At 40.8% G+C, this 20,675-nt stretch overlaps 1 protein-coding gene across 2 annotated transcripts in view; it reads right to left on the bottom strand.

Annotated features, from left to right (window-relative positions):
* The window catches only part of LOC139757025 (gamma-butyrobetaine dioxygenase-like), a 31,592-nt gene extending 11,211 nt beyond the window's left edge, over positions 1–20,381 (bottom strand). For both annotated transcript variants that reach the window (XM_071677000.1, XM_071677001.1), the window contains exons 1-8: positions 20,235–20,381; positions 16,137–16,280; positions 15,199–15,331; positions 13,789–13,938; positions 11,825–11,949; positions 9,560–9,769; positions 5,026–5,131; positions 2,330–2,532 (exon numbers count right to left, since the gene is read on the bottom strand). In XM_071677000.1, coding sequence (XP_071533101.1) covers positions 2,330–2,532; positions 5,026–5,131; positions 9,560–9,769; positions 11,825–11,949; positions 13,789–13,938; positions 15,199–15,331; positions 16,137–16,273 — 1,064 coding nt within the window. In that variant the 5' untranslated portion in view covers positions 16,274–16,280; positions 20,235–20,381. The remainder of the gene's footprint in view (positions 1–2,329; positions 2,533–5,025; positions 5,132–9,559; positions 9,770–11,824; positions 11,950–13,788; positions 13,939–15,198; positions 15,332–16,136; positions 16,281–20,234) is intronic.
* Positions 20,382–20,675: the final 294 nt, after the last annotated feature.

The raw sequence follows: 20,675 nt of genomic DNA, 5'->3' as shown, positions 1-20,675 counted from the left end.
GAATAATGTATGTGAGAAATACTTAGAAAAGCTGATGGATTTGTATATAGCATCTATGGATCTGGAGAAGGCATATGATAGCGTTGATAGAGATGCTCTGTGGAAGGTATTAAGAATATATGGTGTGGGAGGTAAGTTGCTAGAAGCAGTGGAATGTTTTTATCGATGATGTAAGGCATGTGTACGAGTAGAAAGAGAGGAAAGTGAGTGGTTCCCAGTGCATGTCAGTTTGGCAGGAGTGTGTGATGTCTCTATGGTTGTTTAATTTGTTTATGGATGGGGTTGTTAGGGAGGTGAATGCAAGAGCTTTGGAGAGAGGGGCAAGTATGCAGTCTGTTGTGGACGAGAGGGTTTGGAAAGCAAGTCAGTTGTTGTTCGCTGATGATACAACGCTGGTGGCTGATTCGGGTGAGAAACTGCAAAAGTTGGTGAATGAGTTGGAAAAGTGTGTGAAAGAAGAAAGCCGAGAGTAAATGTGAATAAGAGCAAGGTTAATAGGTTCAGTAGGGTTGAGGGACAAGTAAATTGGGAGGTAAGTCTGAATGGAGAAAAACTGGAGGAAGCGAAGTGTTTTAGATATCTGGGAGTGGATTTGGCAGCGGACAGAACCCTGGAAGCAGAAGTGAGTCACAGGGTGGGGGAGGGGGCAAAGGTTCTGGGAGCACTGAGGAATGTGCAGAAGGCGAGAACATTATCTCGGAGAACAAAAATGGGTAGTTTGAAGGAACAGTGGTTCCAACAATGTTATATGGTTGTGAGGCATGGGCAATATATAGGGTTGTGCGGAGGAGGGTGGATGTGTTATAATGAGATGTTTGAGGACAATATGTGGTGTGAGGTGGTTTGATCGAGTAAGTAATGAAAGGGTAAGAGAGATGTGTGGTAATAAAAAGTGTGGTTGAGAGAGCAGAAGAGGGTGTATTGAAATGGTTTGGTCACACGGAGAGAATGAGTGAGGAAAGATTGACAGAGAGAATATATGTGTCAGAGGTGGAGGGAACGAGAAGTGGGAGACCAAATTTGAGGTGGAAGGATTTAGTGAAAAAGATTTTGAGCAATCAGGGCTTGAACATATAAGAGGGTGAAAGGCATGCAAGGAATAGAGTGAATTGGAATGATGTGGTATACCAGGGTCGACGTGCTGTCAATGGATTGAACCAGGGCATGTGAAGCGTCTGGGGTAAACCATGGAAAGTTTTGTGGGGCCTGGATGTGGAAAGGGAGCTTTGGTTTAGGTGCATTACACATGACAGCTAGAGACTAGTGTGAACGAATGCGGCCTTTGTTGTCATTTCTTGGCACTACCTCATGCACACGCGAGGGTAGGGGGGGTGTCATTTCATGTGTGGCGGGGTCATGGCAGGAATGGATGAAGGCAGCATGTATGAATATGTACATGTGTATATATGTACATGTCTGAGTATGTATATGTATGTACATGTTGAAATGTATAGGTATGTTTATGTGTGTGTGTGGGCGTTTATTTACATACATGTGTATGTGGGTGGGTTGGGCCATTCTTTTGTCTGTTTTCTTGCACTACCTTGCTAACATGGGAAACAGCGTCAAAGTATAATAATAATAATTATAATAATAATAATAATAATAATAATAATAATAATAATAATAATAATAATAATAATAATAACTGTATGTAGCATTTATGGCCCTAAAAAAGGCATGACAGGGTTGGTAGAAATGCTTTGTGGAAGATTTTAAGAGTATATGGTATGGGAGTTAAGTCGTTGGAAGCAGTGAAAAGTTTTTGCCAAGGATGTAAGGCATGTGTACAAGTAGGAAGAGAGGAGAGCAATTGGTTCCCAGTGAATGACAGTCTGTAGCAGGGGTGTGTGATGTCCCCATGGTTGTTTAATTTGTTTATGGATGGGGTGGTTAGGGAGGTAAATGCAAGAGTTTTGCTGAGAGGGGCACGTAGGCAGTCTGTTGTGGATGAGAGGGCCTGGGAAGCAAGTCAGTTGTTGTTTGCTGATGTTGCAGCTCAAGTGGCTGGTTCGTGTGAGAAACTGCAGAGGTTGGTGACTGAGGTTACACCATGAGAGAATAGTCTCCTTTGGCTATGCTGTATTATTATGAGTACAGTCTTGTCAAAGAACTTCTCATTCCAAAGGAGTCTATCATATCCCAGATACAGGAAGTAGCGCAAACTTGAAGCTCCAGGAGCTCCTCCTAAGGGGGGGTCCTTGAGTAAATCCAGAGCCTCTTCAAGAAAGGAGTCTTGTAGCAATTATATATAATAAAAAAAATGAATATCAACACATATGGGCCCATATCAACACAGTCATACAAAACAGTATTCTCTCAGTATTACCTGATTATTGGGTGTCGATTTATTATGTGAAATTCTTTTTCATTATCCTTTCCTTTGTCCCAGAATTCCACCATAGTGTTTGCAAGGGTGAGAAACTTGTCAGGATGTAGTGAGCGGAATCTCTGAGCTGCTTGTAAGCTATCTGATAGCATGTTATCACCTCCCTTTCCTGGGAACTGCTTGATGCAATGAAGCAGCTGGATCTAAATACCACCATGATCACAAGGAAACAATGTTGTTTAGTAACAAACATAAAAATCACAAGGAAACAATGTTTAGTAACAAACACAAAAAAAATCTATGTATAACTAATAGAAGTGAATACATAAAATAAACAATGCTTTTTTAGCCAAGGAAATAAACCATTTTTCAAAAGAGAATTTCTTTGTCAGTTTGCATGACTATCATTTGATGAGACTCATTTTCCCAAAACCTGTACCACATAAGTAAGATACTGGGAAATAATGAACTACTTCAGAGTAAGAAGTTCCTCTGAGGGAGCACTATCTTCATCCACTGATGATGGTACAAAACTGCAAAGGATGACTTTTTGCTTGTGGTGTAACCACATGGAGACAGTCCTGTAACAAAAATTTTTTGTGTAGAAGCATATATTTATAAAAATATGTTACACAACAGGACCAATGGCTCACCAAAAAAGAGAATGTGTATGTCTCCAAAAAAGTGTTCTGATACTCTTAATCTCAAACAGACACAAATTCAGCTCGCAATCTCCAGTCACTTTAAACAGGCAGTCACTCCCACTGAACAAAGCACTGACCATTCTATTCTAAGCATCAAATACAACACGCAACATTCTCCCCCAGCATCAAAAACATTAACACATAAGCAATACACAAACTAAATACCCACAGAAAATTAACTAAAACCAGGTTTGAAAAAAAATCTTGTGCTATAAACTATGACTCATCTGCCAGATCTTCCATACTCTCAAAAGCAAATATAACAAAAATGCAAACCAAACAATACAGTGCATTCAGAATAATCACTGGCTGCCAAGACACCTCAAACACTCAACTCTTACACAATGAAATAAATAGTTTCCCCATACAGTCCTACATCTACATGCTCGGCACTCAATTCTATGCAACAGCACTAGACACCTCTCATCCAAACCATTGTATAACTATCCATTACTCCCTTTTTTCTTTTTCTTTATTTCATACTATTCGCCATTTCCTGCATCAGCAAGGTAGCGTTAAGAACAGAGGATGGGGCCTTTGGGGGAATATCCTCACCTGGCCCTCTTCTCTGTTCCCTCTTTTGGAAAAAAAAAAAGAAAGAAAGAGGGAGGATTTCCAGCCCCCCCCCCCTCCCTTCCCTTTTAGTTGCCTTCTATGGCACACAGGGAATATGTGGGGGGTATTCTTTCTCCCCTATATATATTTTTTTTATTTATTTTTTTTTGCTTTGTCGCTGTCTCCCACGTTTGCGAGGTAGCGCAAGGAAACAGACGAAAGAAATGGCCCAACCCACCCCCATACTCATGTATATACATACACGTCCACACAAGCAAATATACATACCCATACATCTCAATGTACACATATATATACACACACCAACACATACATATATACACATGCACACAATTCACACTGTCTGCCTTTATTCATTCCCATCGCCACCTCGCCACACATGGAATAACATCCCCCTCCCCCCCTCATGTGTGCGAGGTAGTGCTAGGAAAAGACAACAAAGGCCCCATTCGTTCACACTCAGTCTCTAGCTGTCATGCAATAATGCCCGAAACCACAGCTCCCTTTCCACATCCAGGCCCCACAGAACTTTCCATGGTTTACCCCAGATGCTTCACATACCCTGGTTCAATCCATTACAGCACGTCAACCCCAGTATACCACATCGTTCCAATTCACTCTATTCCTTGCACGCCTCTCACCCTCCTGTGTATTCATCAGGCCCCAATCACTCAAAATCTTCTTGACTCGGTCCTTCCACCTCCACACTGCAGTGCTTATCCTTCACAGAACAGAATAGAGTGCAAGGAATAGACTGAATTGGAATGATGTATTATAATGAGTGGACATGCTATCAGTGGACTGAATCAAGGCATGTGAAGCGTCTTGGTTAAACCATGGAAAGGTCTGTGGAGCCTCGATGTGGATTGGGAACTGTCGTTTTGGTGCATTATTTATTCATTACACATAATCGCTGACTTGTCAATAAGGTCAGGCTAAAGGCTAGCGATGTCAATATAGCAGTGAAGACAAATCAATTAAGATGTATAAATTTTAGAGGGTGAAAAGCAATGTGACAAAATGCAGCCATGTTATGATTTCCAGTAATATATGTCATATTATTTACAAACAACTTCTGTACCACCAGGGTAGTGCAAAAATAATATAGCATCCTCCATAGCATTTTGATGGTTGATGATCAGCTGAGTTGAAAGGGTAGGGACAAAGGATGTGGAAAGATTCTGAGTTGCAAGTAACTGTTTCCTGACTTGCTACTCTGCAATTTACAGTGCCAGACATTTTCAAATTCCCCAGTTAAGTGCCAAAGAAGTTCCATACTGTATATGGCACATGAGCAGTCTACATATTCAGACAGAAATCATTCAAAGATACTTACTAAGGTACCTAGATTTTTAAGCTACCTAGATTTTAACATTAGGCTACCTAGATTGTAACACTGAAAGTCATATTACTCACAGAAGGCTTCTGATAATTGTAGGTGAGGTCACTGTGAAGATTAATGGAATCTGATGTGTAAGCCACATTGCTGGGTTGAGGCTTGGATTCCACTATGAATGTCTCACTGTAATACAGATATTGTTAATGTTGATAATGGACTGAACCAGGGCATGTGAAACATCTGGGGTAAAGCATGGAAAGGTTTGTGGGGCCTGGATGTGGACAGGGAGCTGTGATTTCGGTGCATTACACATGACAGCTAGAAACTGAGTGTGAATGAATGTGGCCTTTTTTGTCTGCTTTCCTGGTGCTACCTCAACCACACTCTATTACTACACATCTCTCTTACCCTTTCATTACTTACCAATCAAACCACTTCACACCACATATCGTCCTCAAATTTTCAATTTCCAACACCCACCCTCTGCTGTACAACCCTATCTATAGCTCACGCCTCACAAGCATATAATATTGTTGGAATTACTATCCTTCACATACCCATTTTTGCTCTCTGAGATAATGTTCTCTTTCCACACATTCTTCATTACTCCCAGAACCTACGCCCCTACCCCACCCTATGAATCACCTCCCTGGTTCTATTTGCTGCTAAGTTCACTCCCTAGATATCTAAAACACTTCACTTCCTCCAATTTTTCTCAATTCAAACTCAAATCCCAACTAACTTGTCCCTCAACCCTGCTGAACCTAATAACCTTGCTGTTACTCACATTTACTCTCAACTTTCTCTTTCTCACACTTTTCCAAACTTTGTCACCAACTTCTGATGTTTCTCACTCCAATCAGCCACCAATGCTGTATCATAGGTGAAGAACTGACTCACTTCCCAGGCCCTCTCATCCCCAACTAACTGCATACTTGCCCCTTGCTCCAAAACTCTTGCATTTAACTCTCTAACCACCCCATCCACAAACAAATTAAACAACCATGGGGATGTCGCACATCCTTGCCACAGACCAACCTTCACTAGGAACCAATCACTCTCCTCTCTTCCTACTTGTACACATGTCTTATACCCTTGATAAAAACTTATCATTGCGGAGTTTAGGCTTCTTTCCAAATGGATACTCTTAACAGAGCATCTGGCACATCTTTAAGAAAACTAAACACAATAGGATTATTTTTATTATTTATTATTTTGCTTTGTCGCTGTCTCCCGCGTTTGCGAGGTAGCGCAAGGAAACAGACGAAAGAAATGGCCCAACCCACCCCCATACACAATGTATATACATACACGTCCACACACACAAATATACATACCTATGCATCTCAATGTACACATATATATATACACACACAGACACATACATATATACCCATGCACACAATTCACACTGTCTGCCTTTATTCATTCCCATCGCCACCTTGCCACAGGATTATGTTAATGGATAAAGTAAGAGTAGATCAAACCTGATAGTTTATATCACCAGTTGGAAGAGCAGTTTGGTGTCCGAAAAGCAAATGTCAGCTCAGTTCTGCTAATTAAGAAAATCAGCCCAGTGTCAGAATAAATGTGTAAGTCAAGCATCTTTAGGACATGACATTCTTGAGTGACACTGATTCTAGTGTACTGTCAACTCAAACATACAAATCAGCAGTTAGTTTACTTGGGTTTCATTTTTGATTTCTTCATGTTAAGGAGCAGCACACCTTTCAGCAAGCAATTGTATGGGAGTTAGGCAGGAGCAGCCTCAGTTACTTAAACTTCTGTTGCTTACTGAAAGAAATGTTAACAAATAATTCTACAGGAATATGATGATGATATGTTCAACATAGGCAAAATAGGAGCAGTCTACCAAACACTAACTGAAACAATGTTGTGCATCCATGGGGTGGAATGCCCCTACAGCAAACAGTGCAAGGAGCATATCACAATAGTGTTCTGTCTCACTATACTGGAGCAATTAGAGAAACCACTTATTGGCAAGGTAGGGAAATCACAAGTCATTCAGAGACCGTATTTCTTGCATTCATTCCTTTTATTATTTTCTTGTTTCTGTACTAGTATATTTCCAGCATTCTTACCTATGCTTCCCCATGGTGTATTTCTACTAAGAGAATCCTTACTGTCTTTCATGTTTACTAATTTTTCACAATGGAAGGAGTTGGTGACTACTTCATGTATGATATACAAACCCACAGACAACTCAGCAATGTTTAAAATACTGTTAGTGGACCTTAAACATGCAATGGAGAGAAGGGTTGTTAAAAAGATGAAAAACTTTCACATGTGTGGCCCTGTTTTGGAAATTAATAAGATGCACCAAATGGATGGATATATACATTTTTTTTTTTTTTTTTTTTTTTGCTTTGTCGCTGTCTCCCGCGTTTGCGAGGTAGCGCAAGGAAACAGACGAAAGAAATGGCCAACCCACCCCCATACACATGTATATACATACGTCCACACATGCAAATATACATACCTACACAGCTTTCCATGGTTTACCCCAGACGCTTCACATGCCTTGATTCAATCCACTAACAGCAAGTCAACCCCGGTATACCACATCGCTCCAATTCACTCTATTCCTTGCCCTCCTTTCACCCTCCTGCATGTTCAGGCCCCGATCACACAAAATCTTTTTCACTCCATCTTTCCACCTCCAATTTGGTCTCCCTCTTCTCCTCGTTCCCTCCACCTCCGACACATATATTCTCTTGGTCAATCTTTCCTCACTCATTCTCTCCATATGCCCGAACCATTTCAAAACACCCTCTTCTGCTCTCTCAACCACGCTCTTTTTATTTCCACACATCTCTCTTACCCTTACGTTACTTACTCGATCAAACCACCTCACACCACACATTGTCCTCAAACATCTCATTTCCAGCACATCCATCCTCCTGCGCACAACTCTATCCATAGCCCACGCCTCGCAACCATACAACATTGTTGGAACCACTATTCCTTCAAACATACCCATTTTTGCTTTCCGAGATAATGTTCTCGACTTCCACACATTCTTCAAGGCTCCCAGAATTTTCGCCCCCTCCCCCACCCTATGATCCACTTCCGCTTCCATGGTTCCATCCGCTGCCAGATCCACTCCCAGATATCTAAAACACTTCACTTCCTCCAGTTTTTCTCCATTCAAACTCACCTACCAATTGACTTGACCCTCAACCCTACTGTACCTAATAACCTTGCTCTTATTCACATTTACTCTTAACTTTCTTCTTTCACACACTTTACCAAACTCAGTCACCAGCTTCTGCAGTTTCTCACATGAATCAGCCACCAGCGCTGTATCATCAGCGAACAACAACTGGCTCACTTCCCAAGCTCTCTCATCCCTAACAGACTTCATACTTGCCCCTCTTTCCAAAACTCTTGCATTCACCTCCCTAACAACCCCATCCATAAACAAATTAAACAACCATGGAGACATCACACACCCCTGCCGCAAACCTACATTCACTGAGAACCAATCACTTTCCTCTCTTCCTACACGTACACATGCCTTACATCCTCGATAAAAACTTTTCACTGCTTCTAACAACTTGCCTCCCACACCATATATTCTTAATACCTTCCACAGAGCATCTCTATCAACTCTATCATATGCCTTCTCCAGATCCATAAATGCTACATACAAATCCATTTGCTTTTCTAAGTATTTCTCACATACATTCTTCAAAGCAAACACCTGATCCACACATCCTCTACCACTTCTGAAACCACACTGCTCTTCCCCAATCTGATGCTCTGTACATGCCTTCACCCTCTCAATCAATATCCTCCCATATAATTTACCAGGAATACTCAACAAACTTATACCTCTGTAATTTGAGCACTCACTCTTATCCCCTTTGCCTTTGTACAATGGCACTATGCACGCATTCCGCCAATCCTCAGGCACCTCACCATGAGTCATAAATACATTAAATAACCTTACCAACCAGTCAACAATACAGTCACCCCCTTTTTTAATAAATTCCACTGCAATACCATCCAAACCTGCTGCCTTGCCGGCTTTCATCTTCCGCAAAGCTTTTACTACCTCTTCTCTGTTTACCAAATCATTTTCCCTAACCCTCTCACTTTGCACACCACCTCGACCAAAACACCCTATATCTGCCACTCTATCATCAAACACATTCAACAAACCTTCAAAATACTCACTCCATCTCCTTCTCACATCACCACTACTTGTTATCACCTCCCCATTTGCGCCCTTCACTGAAGTTCCCATTTGCTCCCTTGTCTTACACACTTTATTTACCTCCTTCCAGAACATCTTTTTATTCTCCCTAAAATTTAATGATACTCTCTCACCCCAACTCTCATTTGCCCTTTTTTTCACCTCTTGCACCTTTCTCTTGACCTCCTGTCTCTTTCTTTTATACATCTCCCACTCAATATATACATTAAATTAGGTAATACTATGTAGGTACAATTGCGTTTGCAGTACCCAGGAACAGATTTCCTTTAACCAATAATATCATCATGATTACTATATGTAACTCCAGGACCTCTTTTAGTCCTGGAGTATTGAGGCTGCATTACAATCAGAGGCAGGATTTAATACCATACCCATAGTGAGTTCTATCTAAGTAGCCCACACGCTTGGAGAGAGATTCTAGTTGTCCTATCTTCCTAGGGGCCTCTGTTACCACTGTAAAGCCTAAGATCTCCAGCTGCTGGAGAAACTTGAGTAATGCCATGTCTTCCTCCATCAGCTCTGTAAATGATGCTCGTGGTAAGTTCTCTGCTAGCTCAGAGCCCCAGAAAGATCGCTTTAGTCTGAAAACAAGAAAGAATACTAGAACAAAACAGTGTATTTCAGAATGCTGCTTACAGTCTTGAGATTCCTAATGAAACTAATTTGCATTTCGAAACCTAGCTCACTTAAAAGCTACACAGCAATTCTAACAATATTTCACACTATAATATTCTTAGCAGCTTAAACATGTTCAAATTTGAAAGTAAAAAGTTTCTTGCTATAAGAATAAGATCAGCTACTGCCATCTAACACTCGATCTCCACAAAATATCCCTGAAAACTCTATTTCACTCAACACTCTGAAAGGTATGTCTAGTCCTTGCCTAGTGGTCCTTCACTAAAAGTAGAATTAGTGAAATAACCCATTTAGTGTGAATCAACATTCCTAATGATTTAGAAAAGGATAGCTCTCATTAAACCACCAGAACATGCTCATATATAGCATTCTACCTTCCCATAGATTATCCTATACTCTAATCTTTCTTCCTCAATCCTATATTGAGGACGTGTGTGGACGTGTATGTATATACATGTGTATGTGGGTGGGTTGGGCCATTCTTTCGTCTGTTTCCTTGCGCTACCTCGCTAACGCGGGAGACAGCAACAAAGCAAAATAAAAAAAAGAAATATATATATATATATATATATATATATATATATATATATATATATATATATATATATATATATCTTTCAAACTATTCGCCATTTCCCGCATTAGCAAGGTAGCATTAAGAACAGAGGACTGGGCCTCTGAGGGAATATCCTCACCTGGCCCCCTTCTCTGTTCCTTCTTTTGGAAAATTAAAAAAAAAACAAGAGGGGAGAATTTCCAGCCCCCCGCTCCCTCCCCTTTTAGTTGCCTTCTACAACACACAGGGAATACGTGGGAAGTATTATTTCTCCCCTATCCCCAGGGATATATATATATATATATATATATATATATATATATATATATATATATATATATTATACAAAGTATAATAACAAAAAATATATATACTCACTCTTTTTTTATTTCATTATACTTTGTTGCTGTGTCCTGTGTTAGCGAGGTAGCGCATGGAAACAAACGAAAGAATGGCCCAACCCACCCACATACACATGTATATACATACACGTCCACACACACAACACATATACATACCTATACATCTAAATGTATACATATATATACACACACAGACATATACATATAAACACATGTACATAATTCATACTGTCTGCCCTTATTCATTCCCGTCGCCACCCCGCCACATATGAAATGACAACTCTCTCCCCTGCATGTGCGCGAAGTAGCGCTAGGTAAAGACAATGAAGGCCACATTCGTTCACACTCAGTCTCTAGCTGTCATGTATAATGCACCGAAACCACAGGCCCAACAGAACTTTCCATGGTTTACCCCAGACGCTTCACATGACCTGGTTCAATCCATTGACAGCATATATACTCATATAAACATATATGCACATAGAACGCCCATACATGCACATATACATACATACACATATCAACATATACATATATATGAATACACTGACATACGCATATATACACATGTACATATCCATACTTGCTTGCCTTCTTCCATTCCCAGCACTATCGTATCGCACAGGAAACAACTATGCTACTCCCTGCCTCAGCGAGGTAGCATCAGGAAAACAGACAAAAAAAAAGGCCACATGGTTAATGCAGAAAGCATATATATTCAAGAGGTTGTGTGATTGTAGGGGGTACTCAAGAGATGGGAACCCACTGGTGTAAAACTACCTCCCTATACAGTACAAATATGTAACTACCTGCATATCTACTCATGTGGCTTTAGTACATGACCCTGCATAACCAGAGACTTCAAATACCTGCAAATATCCATACCTACCTCTAAGTGGGTATGCAAGAGTCTCTACACATCTGTAAATCTCTCTCATTTATGTCTTTATAAATACACTTTTACACCTACAAGAATTTCAACAAAACTTAAAGTACATGTTTGTAACATATGGTATCTGTTGGTTTTGCCACACACCTACTGATTCCATTAAACTAATTTGCCAGTAAATGCCCTAACAAACCTGAATACTTGTTCATGTTGTAGCTGCTGGGTAGGTTTAAAGGACCTCTCCTGGAGCCAACAAGCAGGATAGGTGCTCTGGTGACCATCTGACCACTGAATCTCAACATCACCACCATCAGTCACCTAAGCAGAATTTCATAAGTGTATAGTTAAAAAAGAATTACATTCACCTTAAAGATAATATATGGTAGTGAACTGGACAATAGCAAACTTTGTTTACATTTCAAAAAAGAAGAAACTGAATCACCCACTCATACACATATGGCAAATAAGGCAGAGGTATTCACAAATCCCTCATCCACAAAATTCTCAAGCTCTAACACAGGTTATTCCAGAAAGCCATTATCTTTCCAACCCAATTTTGGATGGGAAAAAAGAATCCCTTAGTAACCTCTACTATTAATTCATCCACACTCCTACTTAACTATGTCAGGTCATCTACTACATTAATGGCAAATACAGTACAACAAAGTTGAAAATCACACAAATAGAGCCCTTAACACAATCATCAACTGCCTGGCAACAACAAACATTTACAATCTGCACAAAAGCACTACCCATATAATCTCATTTTAATATGCCTAGCTCTGATTCTTTGAAAGAACACTAAACCCTTCTCATTCAGCCACTACAAATGTACCCCTGCTTCACACATGAACAACCTACACATAAGATCCCACCTTTCTCGCCAAACATGACACTGACAAAACGTATATATACTCTAATAATCCACACAACCACTGAAATGCCCTCCCAACCCAGTCTAAAACTCCACTCCACCATACATACATCCATCAGAAACTACACTTCCCAAGCATGTCTGTGTTACATTTTCTTGTCGGTGCTCTCTGGACAACATCCACTTCTCCAACTTAACGAACACTAATTCAACATGTGCCTCCTCATGCCCATGATAAAATATTCATTCTTAAGACCCTAAACACTTACTAACTGTCATGCAATCACCTCACACAAACACAGTTTACCACCACACTTCACCCAGTTCATCACATCCAGCAGGTGCAACCAGACTCTACCTGCATGATGTTACACCACAAATGAAAATTCACTTTTGGTGAGGTCATATCACAAGGAGTAGTTTCATCAAGGAACTTAACACTCCAAAGGAGTCCAAATTTCTCAGTTTATGGAAGGAATTCAGGATCGGGCTGCAGGAGCCTCTAGAAAGATATCTTCGTTGACACCAGGGGTATTTCTTAGAAACAGGTCTTGGGGTAATTATCAACAAATAAAAAAATCACAGGTGCAAATGCTCTAACTTTTGGGTTCATGATCTTGTTGAGTCATTCAGTTCAGGTTCTCGTCAGCAATGATCCTATAAACCTCTTTCACAGCTTATGGCTGTTTTCTAAAGTTTAAAGAATCTTCCATCACTTACATTTTCATGTTTTTCTGATATTTCATTTCTGCAGAAACTTGAGACATAAATAGCACTGGAGGGATTTTCATCAAACTGCTTGATAATAATAACATTCAGACTCCAACAGTGCACTGGACTTTGTGACATCATTAGCTCTAAGAAATAAATCCATATGGTTCTCCTTTAAAGCCTTGTAGTTTGCAAAAGAGAGAGAAGATGACATAGTACCTGAAAAGAAGCCAGACTAACAGAGGAGGGAGACGTATGGGTAAAACGTCAATATTACCGGAGGAAAAGTGGCATCCTTGAAGGAATGGAAGCTTAAGAGAGGAAATCAACATACCTGAAAAGAGGCCAGGATTAAAGAGAGGGTGAAAGTGTCATACTTGATGGGGAAACCTGACTAACATGGAGGGAAAGGTGACATACCTATAAGGAAGTCAAACTACTAAGAGGGTGATATAACTAGAGACCAGGCAACATGGAGGGGAAGGTGACACAGCATAAGCAAGGATAGGATAACAAAAAAGGGAAGGTGACATACCTGAAGGGAAGCTAACATGTGGTGGAAGCTGGCGTACCTGCAGGGTAGTAGGGCTAACAGACAGCTGGAGTGTATCTACCAACATTAAGCGGGAAAAGGCCGTTGGATGGAAGCACTTGGAACACTGGCAGTTGTCTCGCAGCCACACATATGGGAACTCATCCATCCCACCTTCTCCCCAGTACACCTGCAATAATAATATATGTAAGAAACATGTCCCCATTATGCTACCTAAGGAGGTATCCAACAGTTACAAGACACATCCCAACCTCCCTCCTGCTTCCTAGGGAAACCAGCAATAGTTGCACACACAGGGTACACTCCCCATTCATCAGTTTCCCTGTAGAGGAAAGTCTGAGGCAGTTGTGTTCCCTAGACACAACCCCCTCTTCCGAAGAGCCTCGAAGCACATATGAAGCACTCCCATCTACAAAAGCACAACTCACCTCTTCCTCCTAAGCCCATTTGTAGTCAGATGTCTCTCACAAGTTAGTCTTAGCATCTTACTGTATACATTGACCTTTTTCATTTCAGTACATGGAATGTCCCCCTGCAAATCAATCTAATTTTTTTCTTCTTCTGCGCTCCCAAGAACCGAACCCGCGGTATCGCCAACAGGTGATGGCAAATCTTACATCTGTGGATAATGTGTTAATGAGACCAAGACTGGGGACAAATATTATTGGCAGTTAAGTGGAGAGAGTGGTCGACCGTGTCAACTTTGCCAAATGGGGGATGGACATTGTACATTAGAACATTACGAATTAGGTTGAGAAAAAAATAACCATACGGAAACACGGAAATTAGTAATTCAAAAGAGCAAATCTGTTGGATGATTAATAATGGTGTGATAAAAAAAAAACTTGCACAGTACAAAAACTTTGCACTGAGGTTGTGATATCCTTGTATCATATGAGTTCAGGGGCTATAAAGCGAGGGCCATATCCTGCACAAAAGGTATGATCAATAAAAAAAAAAAATTGTAAATCACACTAGGGGATGATGATGAGGAAGGGAGTAGTATACTACCCCGTCCTTTTGATGTAAATATGTCAGTAAACATTTCAATTTCATCTAAAATGAGAAGGGAAAGAGTTCTAAATTTCCAGGTGTATGGAAACAGTTATCAAAATTGCCCACCCTTGAGTTACCAACAGCACACAGTAGCCATGTGGTGCAGCAGACGAACTCTAGAATTTTTAGTGTATTAACTTCAATACTTATAAGTGAAAAAGTCACCTCACCACCGCCACAGAGCTTAGGGCCGGCACCTTCTTGAGCTGTATGAGATTTAAACTTAAAACAACATCCCTAAGTGGTAACTGTATTTCCTTCTCCAGTGATCTTAAATACTGGGAACAAGACATCATATATGAAAGTTCTACATAGTATATCAATGACGGATTTTGATATTCATTTTCACGACGAAGGAAGAGTACGCACTTACATGGAGCATGGCAGTGGAGGGGTTGGGACTAACGCTGGCCACAGTGATGGTGGGCAACTTGGGGTGTGGTTGGCTCATCTCCATATTCTCACGTTGACCAATATCCTTGGCTGATGATAATGTTCGTGCGTGCCTGCGAGAGGAAGAAGGTAACTATAAGCGCCACGGAAGGGTGTAAATGACAACAAATAAGACCTGCAGATGTATTCTGTAATTGTTCAGACCAGCTCTCCTTCCATTACCATCATTATTCTTCAGGATTTAGTAACTCTTTCCCCACTTCCTTTTCCTCAATAACCGCCCTTTATTTTTAAGAAAACACAATACATAAACGTTTCATTACACTTCTTTCAAATATATTCCATCTTCTCTTGCTTCATTTAATGTAAATCCCATCTCAGTACTGTATATTCATCTCTCAACAGGATTTTCCACTGAGGTACTTATAAAGACACTAGTTAGCAAGTTTAACATTTCCTCAACCCATTTTCGATTTTCTTGCCTTAATCTTCTTCCCACGTACCTTGAACAGGTACATCAAAAAAAGATATGGACAAAAATTCTAGAATCTTCAGAATTCCGGAATATTTTATCAAGAAATCCGATTTATCGTCCCACATTTGTCTAACTCTCATAATGACATCGTCAGTAAGATGCACTGAAGTGTATAGGTTCCTAGAGCAACTGATCAAAAGAACAGCCAAAATACAAGAGGCAAATTGACATTGCATGAAATATTCCAAAAATTGCGTATTGTACACAAAGCCAAAGACTTCGTAATGATCCAGTTCCCACTAATCTTTGTCTAGGAACACTTGTGGCACAATATTGCCTTAAATTCACACTGTGCAACTAACTGTTGCTCTGAATGTAATGTACATAATAATACTTTGAGAGCAGAAACATGTATTTTGGTAACATTTACATAAAATACTTACATGTTGAGACAGGAAGGCAGAGGTGGGGCTGGTATGGCCGCGAGGCTTCGGGCTTGGGCCAGTCTTGCATTGAGCCACGAGCGGTGACCTAATCTCACCAGCAGGTGCCGAGCTGTCTGCAAGGCCATCTCAGTCATTTCACACCTGTTGACACATCATGACGTTACGTAGGCAATGACAAGTACAGCCAGCATAGTCCTCTGAACCAACTTCACATCTCTAAACACATTATAACGATCCTCAGTCAGTGACAGAAGAGCACCACCCTGCATGGTCTCCTTCAGTCACTTCACGTCTGTAAAGCATTAACAACGCCAAATTCTGATACGTGTTGCAGTCACATCCCATTCTTGTAAGTTTGATGTTTTACCTCAGGCTTTACATGTACTGTGTTAAAAGCATGTTGCAAGTCAGTTGAATCCATAATATCAAACACATCATGAGCATATCTACATGTCCATGACACAGTACCTTCCCTCTGTAAAAATATTAAGTGTCACCCAAAGGACGGTATCGTCCAAACAGATGAGTTAGCATGGCAACAAGCTGAGGTCACCTCAACCATGCCTGAAATCCGCACTGGAAATAAGGGCAACATTTAAGGAGTGGGTAAGCTCCAGCATATCATTGTGTACACGAAGAATGGATACTGTGTACCCAAGGCTCCAAGCAGCGGGGGTAATCTTGTATGTATTTTTTCTCCCCTTTTATAAGCAATATCAATAAAAGAGAGTCGTGTGTGTGTGTCTGCTTATCCTATTTGCTTATCTTAATAGCACTTAATTGCAATAATGTTCAGCTTTTCAGTACCTGCATTGGATATTAGTCCATCGCGTTTCGAAATGATGATCCAGGCATTTGTGTATATCAAACTGATTTTCTTTGGAGTTGATATCTGGACTGAACTTGCTTTTTTTTTTCTTTTACTGTCGGTAAAAGGTGCTTGCATTGGTACTGTTAATGTCTGCGTGTGCAGCAGTGGAAGAGAGACGGTACTCTATCTGTTTTGGGTTCACCGCCTTCATCTGACCCTCCCCGCACTGGACCCTACCACAGTCTTGCTCCTGAAAGTTACCCGAGAGTTGACCTGCAGCTGTGCTAACCCACTACTTACACTGTCTGATCCAACTGACCCTAATTGACCTTTACTTGTTAATCACTCTGCTTGTAAGGTTACCGCTACCATTATAGTGGTCAAACTGGGCGCCTTGTTCCTCAGATCTCGTTCACACTCAAGATTCCCCCGCACCGACCCACACCCCCTTCCCCAATCTCCTAGTTCCTTCGTTAGCTAGACAGTGATCTGCTTAGTTATAAACTGACTTTGATTTCTGATGACTTCGGTCTTGAAGTGAAATCATTATCCTCCAGCGAATACATTCTTATCTGATTGCACTCATACCGCTCCCATTGAAAGTTTGAAATGTGCTACATTGAATTACCATGATCCCTGAGCTGAGAAGCAAATCCTATGAGAGCTAAATGAACGACCTGAATCTATCTAGCAAAGAAAAGGGAAAGTTAAGCTGTGTGATCTACTGCATGTTTTCAAAACTACCAGAGCTTTGCTAGTCGTGATCTAACAAGCTATTTAAGATTTGATTCAACTGATTTCACTCCTGGTAATGGATAGCAAGTAGGCAAACGTTTTATGTACCTCGACTTAAAGCGATGTCCTTTTCAATAGGATTGTGAACATGTGGAATGATTTGCCTCGAACGCACTCAATAGCCTCCTGCTGTATGAAGGCGTTTGTATTCCTGCGTATTTCAGGGACTGATCTGTGTGATCTATAATAGTGAAGCACTTTACGTACATGTGAGTTGTGGTAATTCCATCACTCATATTTTTCATATCTGTATTTCTTTTTTCATTAGCGGCGGGGTAACATTCAAAATTAAGCGTCTTTAGAATTTTGGCATTACTTCGAAATATATGTCCATATCTATCCAACATTCAGGGAGAACAAATTAGAGATGGGAGGATGGAGTGAAAAAGATTTTGAGCAATCGGGGCCTGAACATGCAGGAGGGTACAAGGCGTGTAGGGATAGAACGAAATGGAACGATGTGGTGTACTGTTTGCTGGGATATCTATACTTATGCAGCTTTCTGGTTGAAAATTTCAATCAAACAGAGGCATTTGACGATTGATACTACATGTGGCACAGTAGGTACCCTGAGTCAAAACTGACACCTATATCTTTAAACCATATCACGAGTTGAGTCAGAAGGCCTTTTGCTACGTGATCACTGATATTTCTGCTTGGACATATATATTCTGGCAAGTGAAAATGAATATCAATAGCTTGTACCTAGAATACTTTTGGCGTTTTGAGGGTGAATAATTGTTTACATATCTTTGTTTAAGGACTAACATCACAAGGAGAAACCTCGATTATCAGTCTTCTCTCTGATCACCAGTATGGCTTCCGTAAGGCGAGATCCACGGGTGATTTTCTTTCGTTATCATACTAATGTTTGGTCATCATCCCTGAAAGATTTTCGGGCCATGTGTAGTTGCCCTTGACATACCTACGACTTTTGACAGGGCGTGGCATCGGGGTCTCATCTCTAAGCTCTCCTCTTCTGCCTTCCCTCCCTCACTTTGCTCGTTCATATTTAGCTTCCTCTCCGGCCGATTTACCTCTGTGGTTGTTGATGGATCAGCCCACCTCCCACACCCCTTTTCACCATCAAGAGCGGCGTCCCTCAAGGTTCTGTCCTGTCCCGTACACCTTTTCTATATTTTCAAAGATTTCCTCTCCACAAATAATCCAATGCATTCATACGCTGACCACTCTAACACTGCATTCATCCACATCCTTCAGTTCTGTCCCCTTTTCTCTCACCCGATCTGTATCTCGTCTCGACACAGCTTCCTAAATAAACTCAGACTTGAACAGGATATCTCAGTGGGGTACACAAAATATTAAGTGTAATGCCTCCAAGACCCAGTTTCTACCCATTTCTCTGTCGAAAACTCACAACTCTCGTCTCTCCTTTAACGGTTCTGTAATTCTACCTCGAGTCAACGAACATGGTATTACTGTAACGCCCACTCTTTCTTGGAAGCCCCTATATTGAGGGAATAGCTAAGTCTGCCTCTAAGAAAATGGGTGTCCTGTTTAGATGTCGAATTTTCTCTCCTTAACAGTTGCACCGTTTATACAAGGGAATGATTTGTTTTGTATGGTGTGCTGCTCTCACAGTCCGCCTTATAAACTGTCCCGCGCTTACTTCCAAAATTGACCTCCTTGCCCTACGCCGCAATGTTGGTTCACTTTCCCTCTTCTATAAGTATTACTTTGGTTTTCGCTCCCGAGAGCTGGCTGATTGTGTGCCTGCACCACGAGCTAGAACACGCAATACTCGGCAAGCTGCTACGTCACATGATTATTGTGTGGCCATCGACAACTCAAAGGTCGGCCGTTTGGGTACCTGCTTCTTTCCCTACACCTCGAAGCTTTGGAACTCTCTACCTTCATATGTCTTTCCCAATAACTATGATCTGGCACATTTCAATAGACAGATTTTTTTACTTCCTCCAAAATTCGTAAAATACTTTCCCTTGTCTTTTCTTTTTCCGTTTCATAATCCTCTCTATATTTCAATGAAGGCGTGGCCTTGATGTGGACTTTAGTTCGTGACTGGAGCCTTCATTGTAAAAATAAAAAAAATAGCAAAACATCTCGTGGGTCATAACTTAATAGGGACTAAATGCTCTTCATTATGACCCATCTGGGTTGTTTAAAAAAACAACTGTACAACCAGCCTCTGTAGCTACCAGAGGTTTTCCCAGAGTTTAGCATAGTTGGACTATTAAGCGTTTGATGAAACCAACCTGACCAATCTACTATGCTGAATATAACAAGCACTTGACCGTATCGTATCATATAAAAGCATAAGAGCCCCACAACAAGGAAATGCAAACATCCTCTCCCTAAAGTGGCAGCTGGTATAGTCTACCTACCCTATAAACAGTGATGTGAGAAGGACAATTAAATACAGACAACCCGTTATCAACAAACTACAAAATAATAAAGAAGATGAGAACATTCACAACTTTAAAATCCTAATACGGAACTGACGTACGAACCTGAAACAAGCGAAACTTCTCAGCCGTCAAGATCAGTTTGACTATAGGAGCGACGCGGTTCACCTCAGCGGGACTCGGGCACGAATGCCAAATGTTCACCACTTATCCAACACCTTCGTTTACTCAGATTAAAGATATCATTGGTTGAAGCATTCCTTGTGCTAATCAGCTATTGGCTATTGAGACGGAATATCAATAGATGCTACTTGTTCTTATGATGATAAGGTATGCGCAAAGGTTAAATTATTGTCAGGTCACAATATCATCCCTAAGTTCACCTGATCGGTTATGGTAGTTATGATACAGCAGATAAAAGTGTTTGCATAAGCGAAATCGAGTTTTCACAGCAGGCTCTAGGATATATCGTTTTGGTACACAACCACCAATAACTCAACAAATTCTTGGCATCTCAAGTCTATCTATATGTATATCTGACGCCTG

Source organism: Panulirus ornatus, chromosome 24, assembly GCF_036320965.1.
Source record: "Panulirus ornatus isolate Po-2019 chromosome 24, ASM3632096v1, whole genome shotgun sequence".
Taxonomy (NCBI): Eukaryota; Metazoa; Arthropoda; class Malacostraca; order Decapoda; family Palinuridae; genus Panulirus; species Panulirus ornatus.
This window is presented reverse-complemented; position numbering and strand designations above follow the sequence as displayed.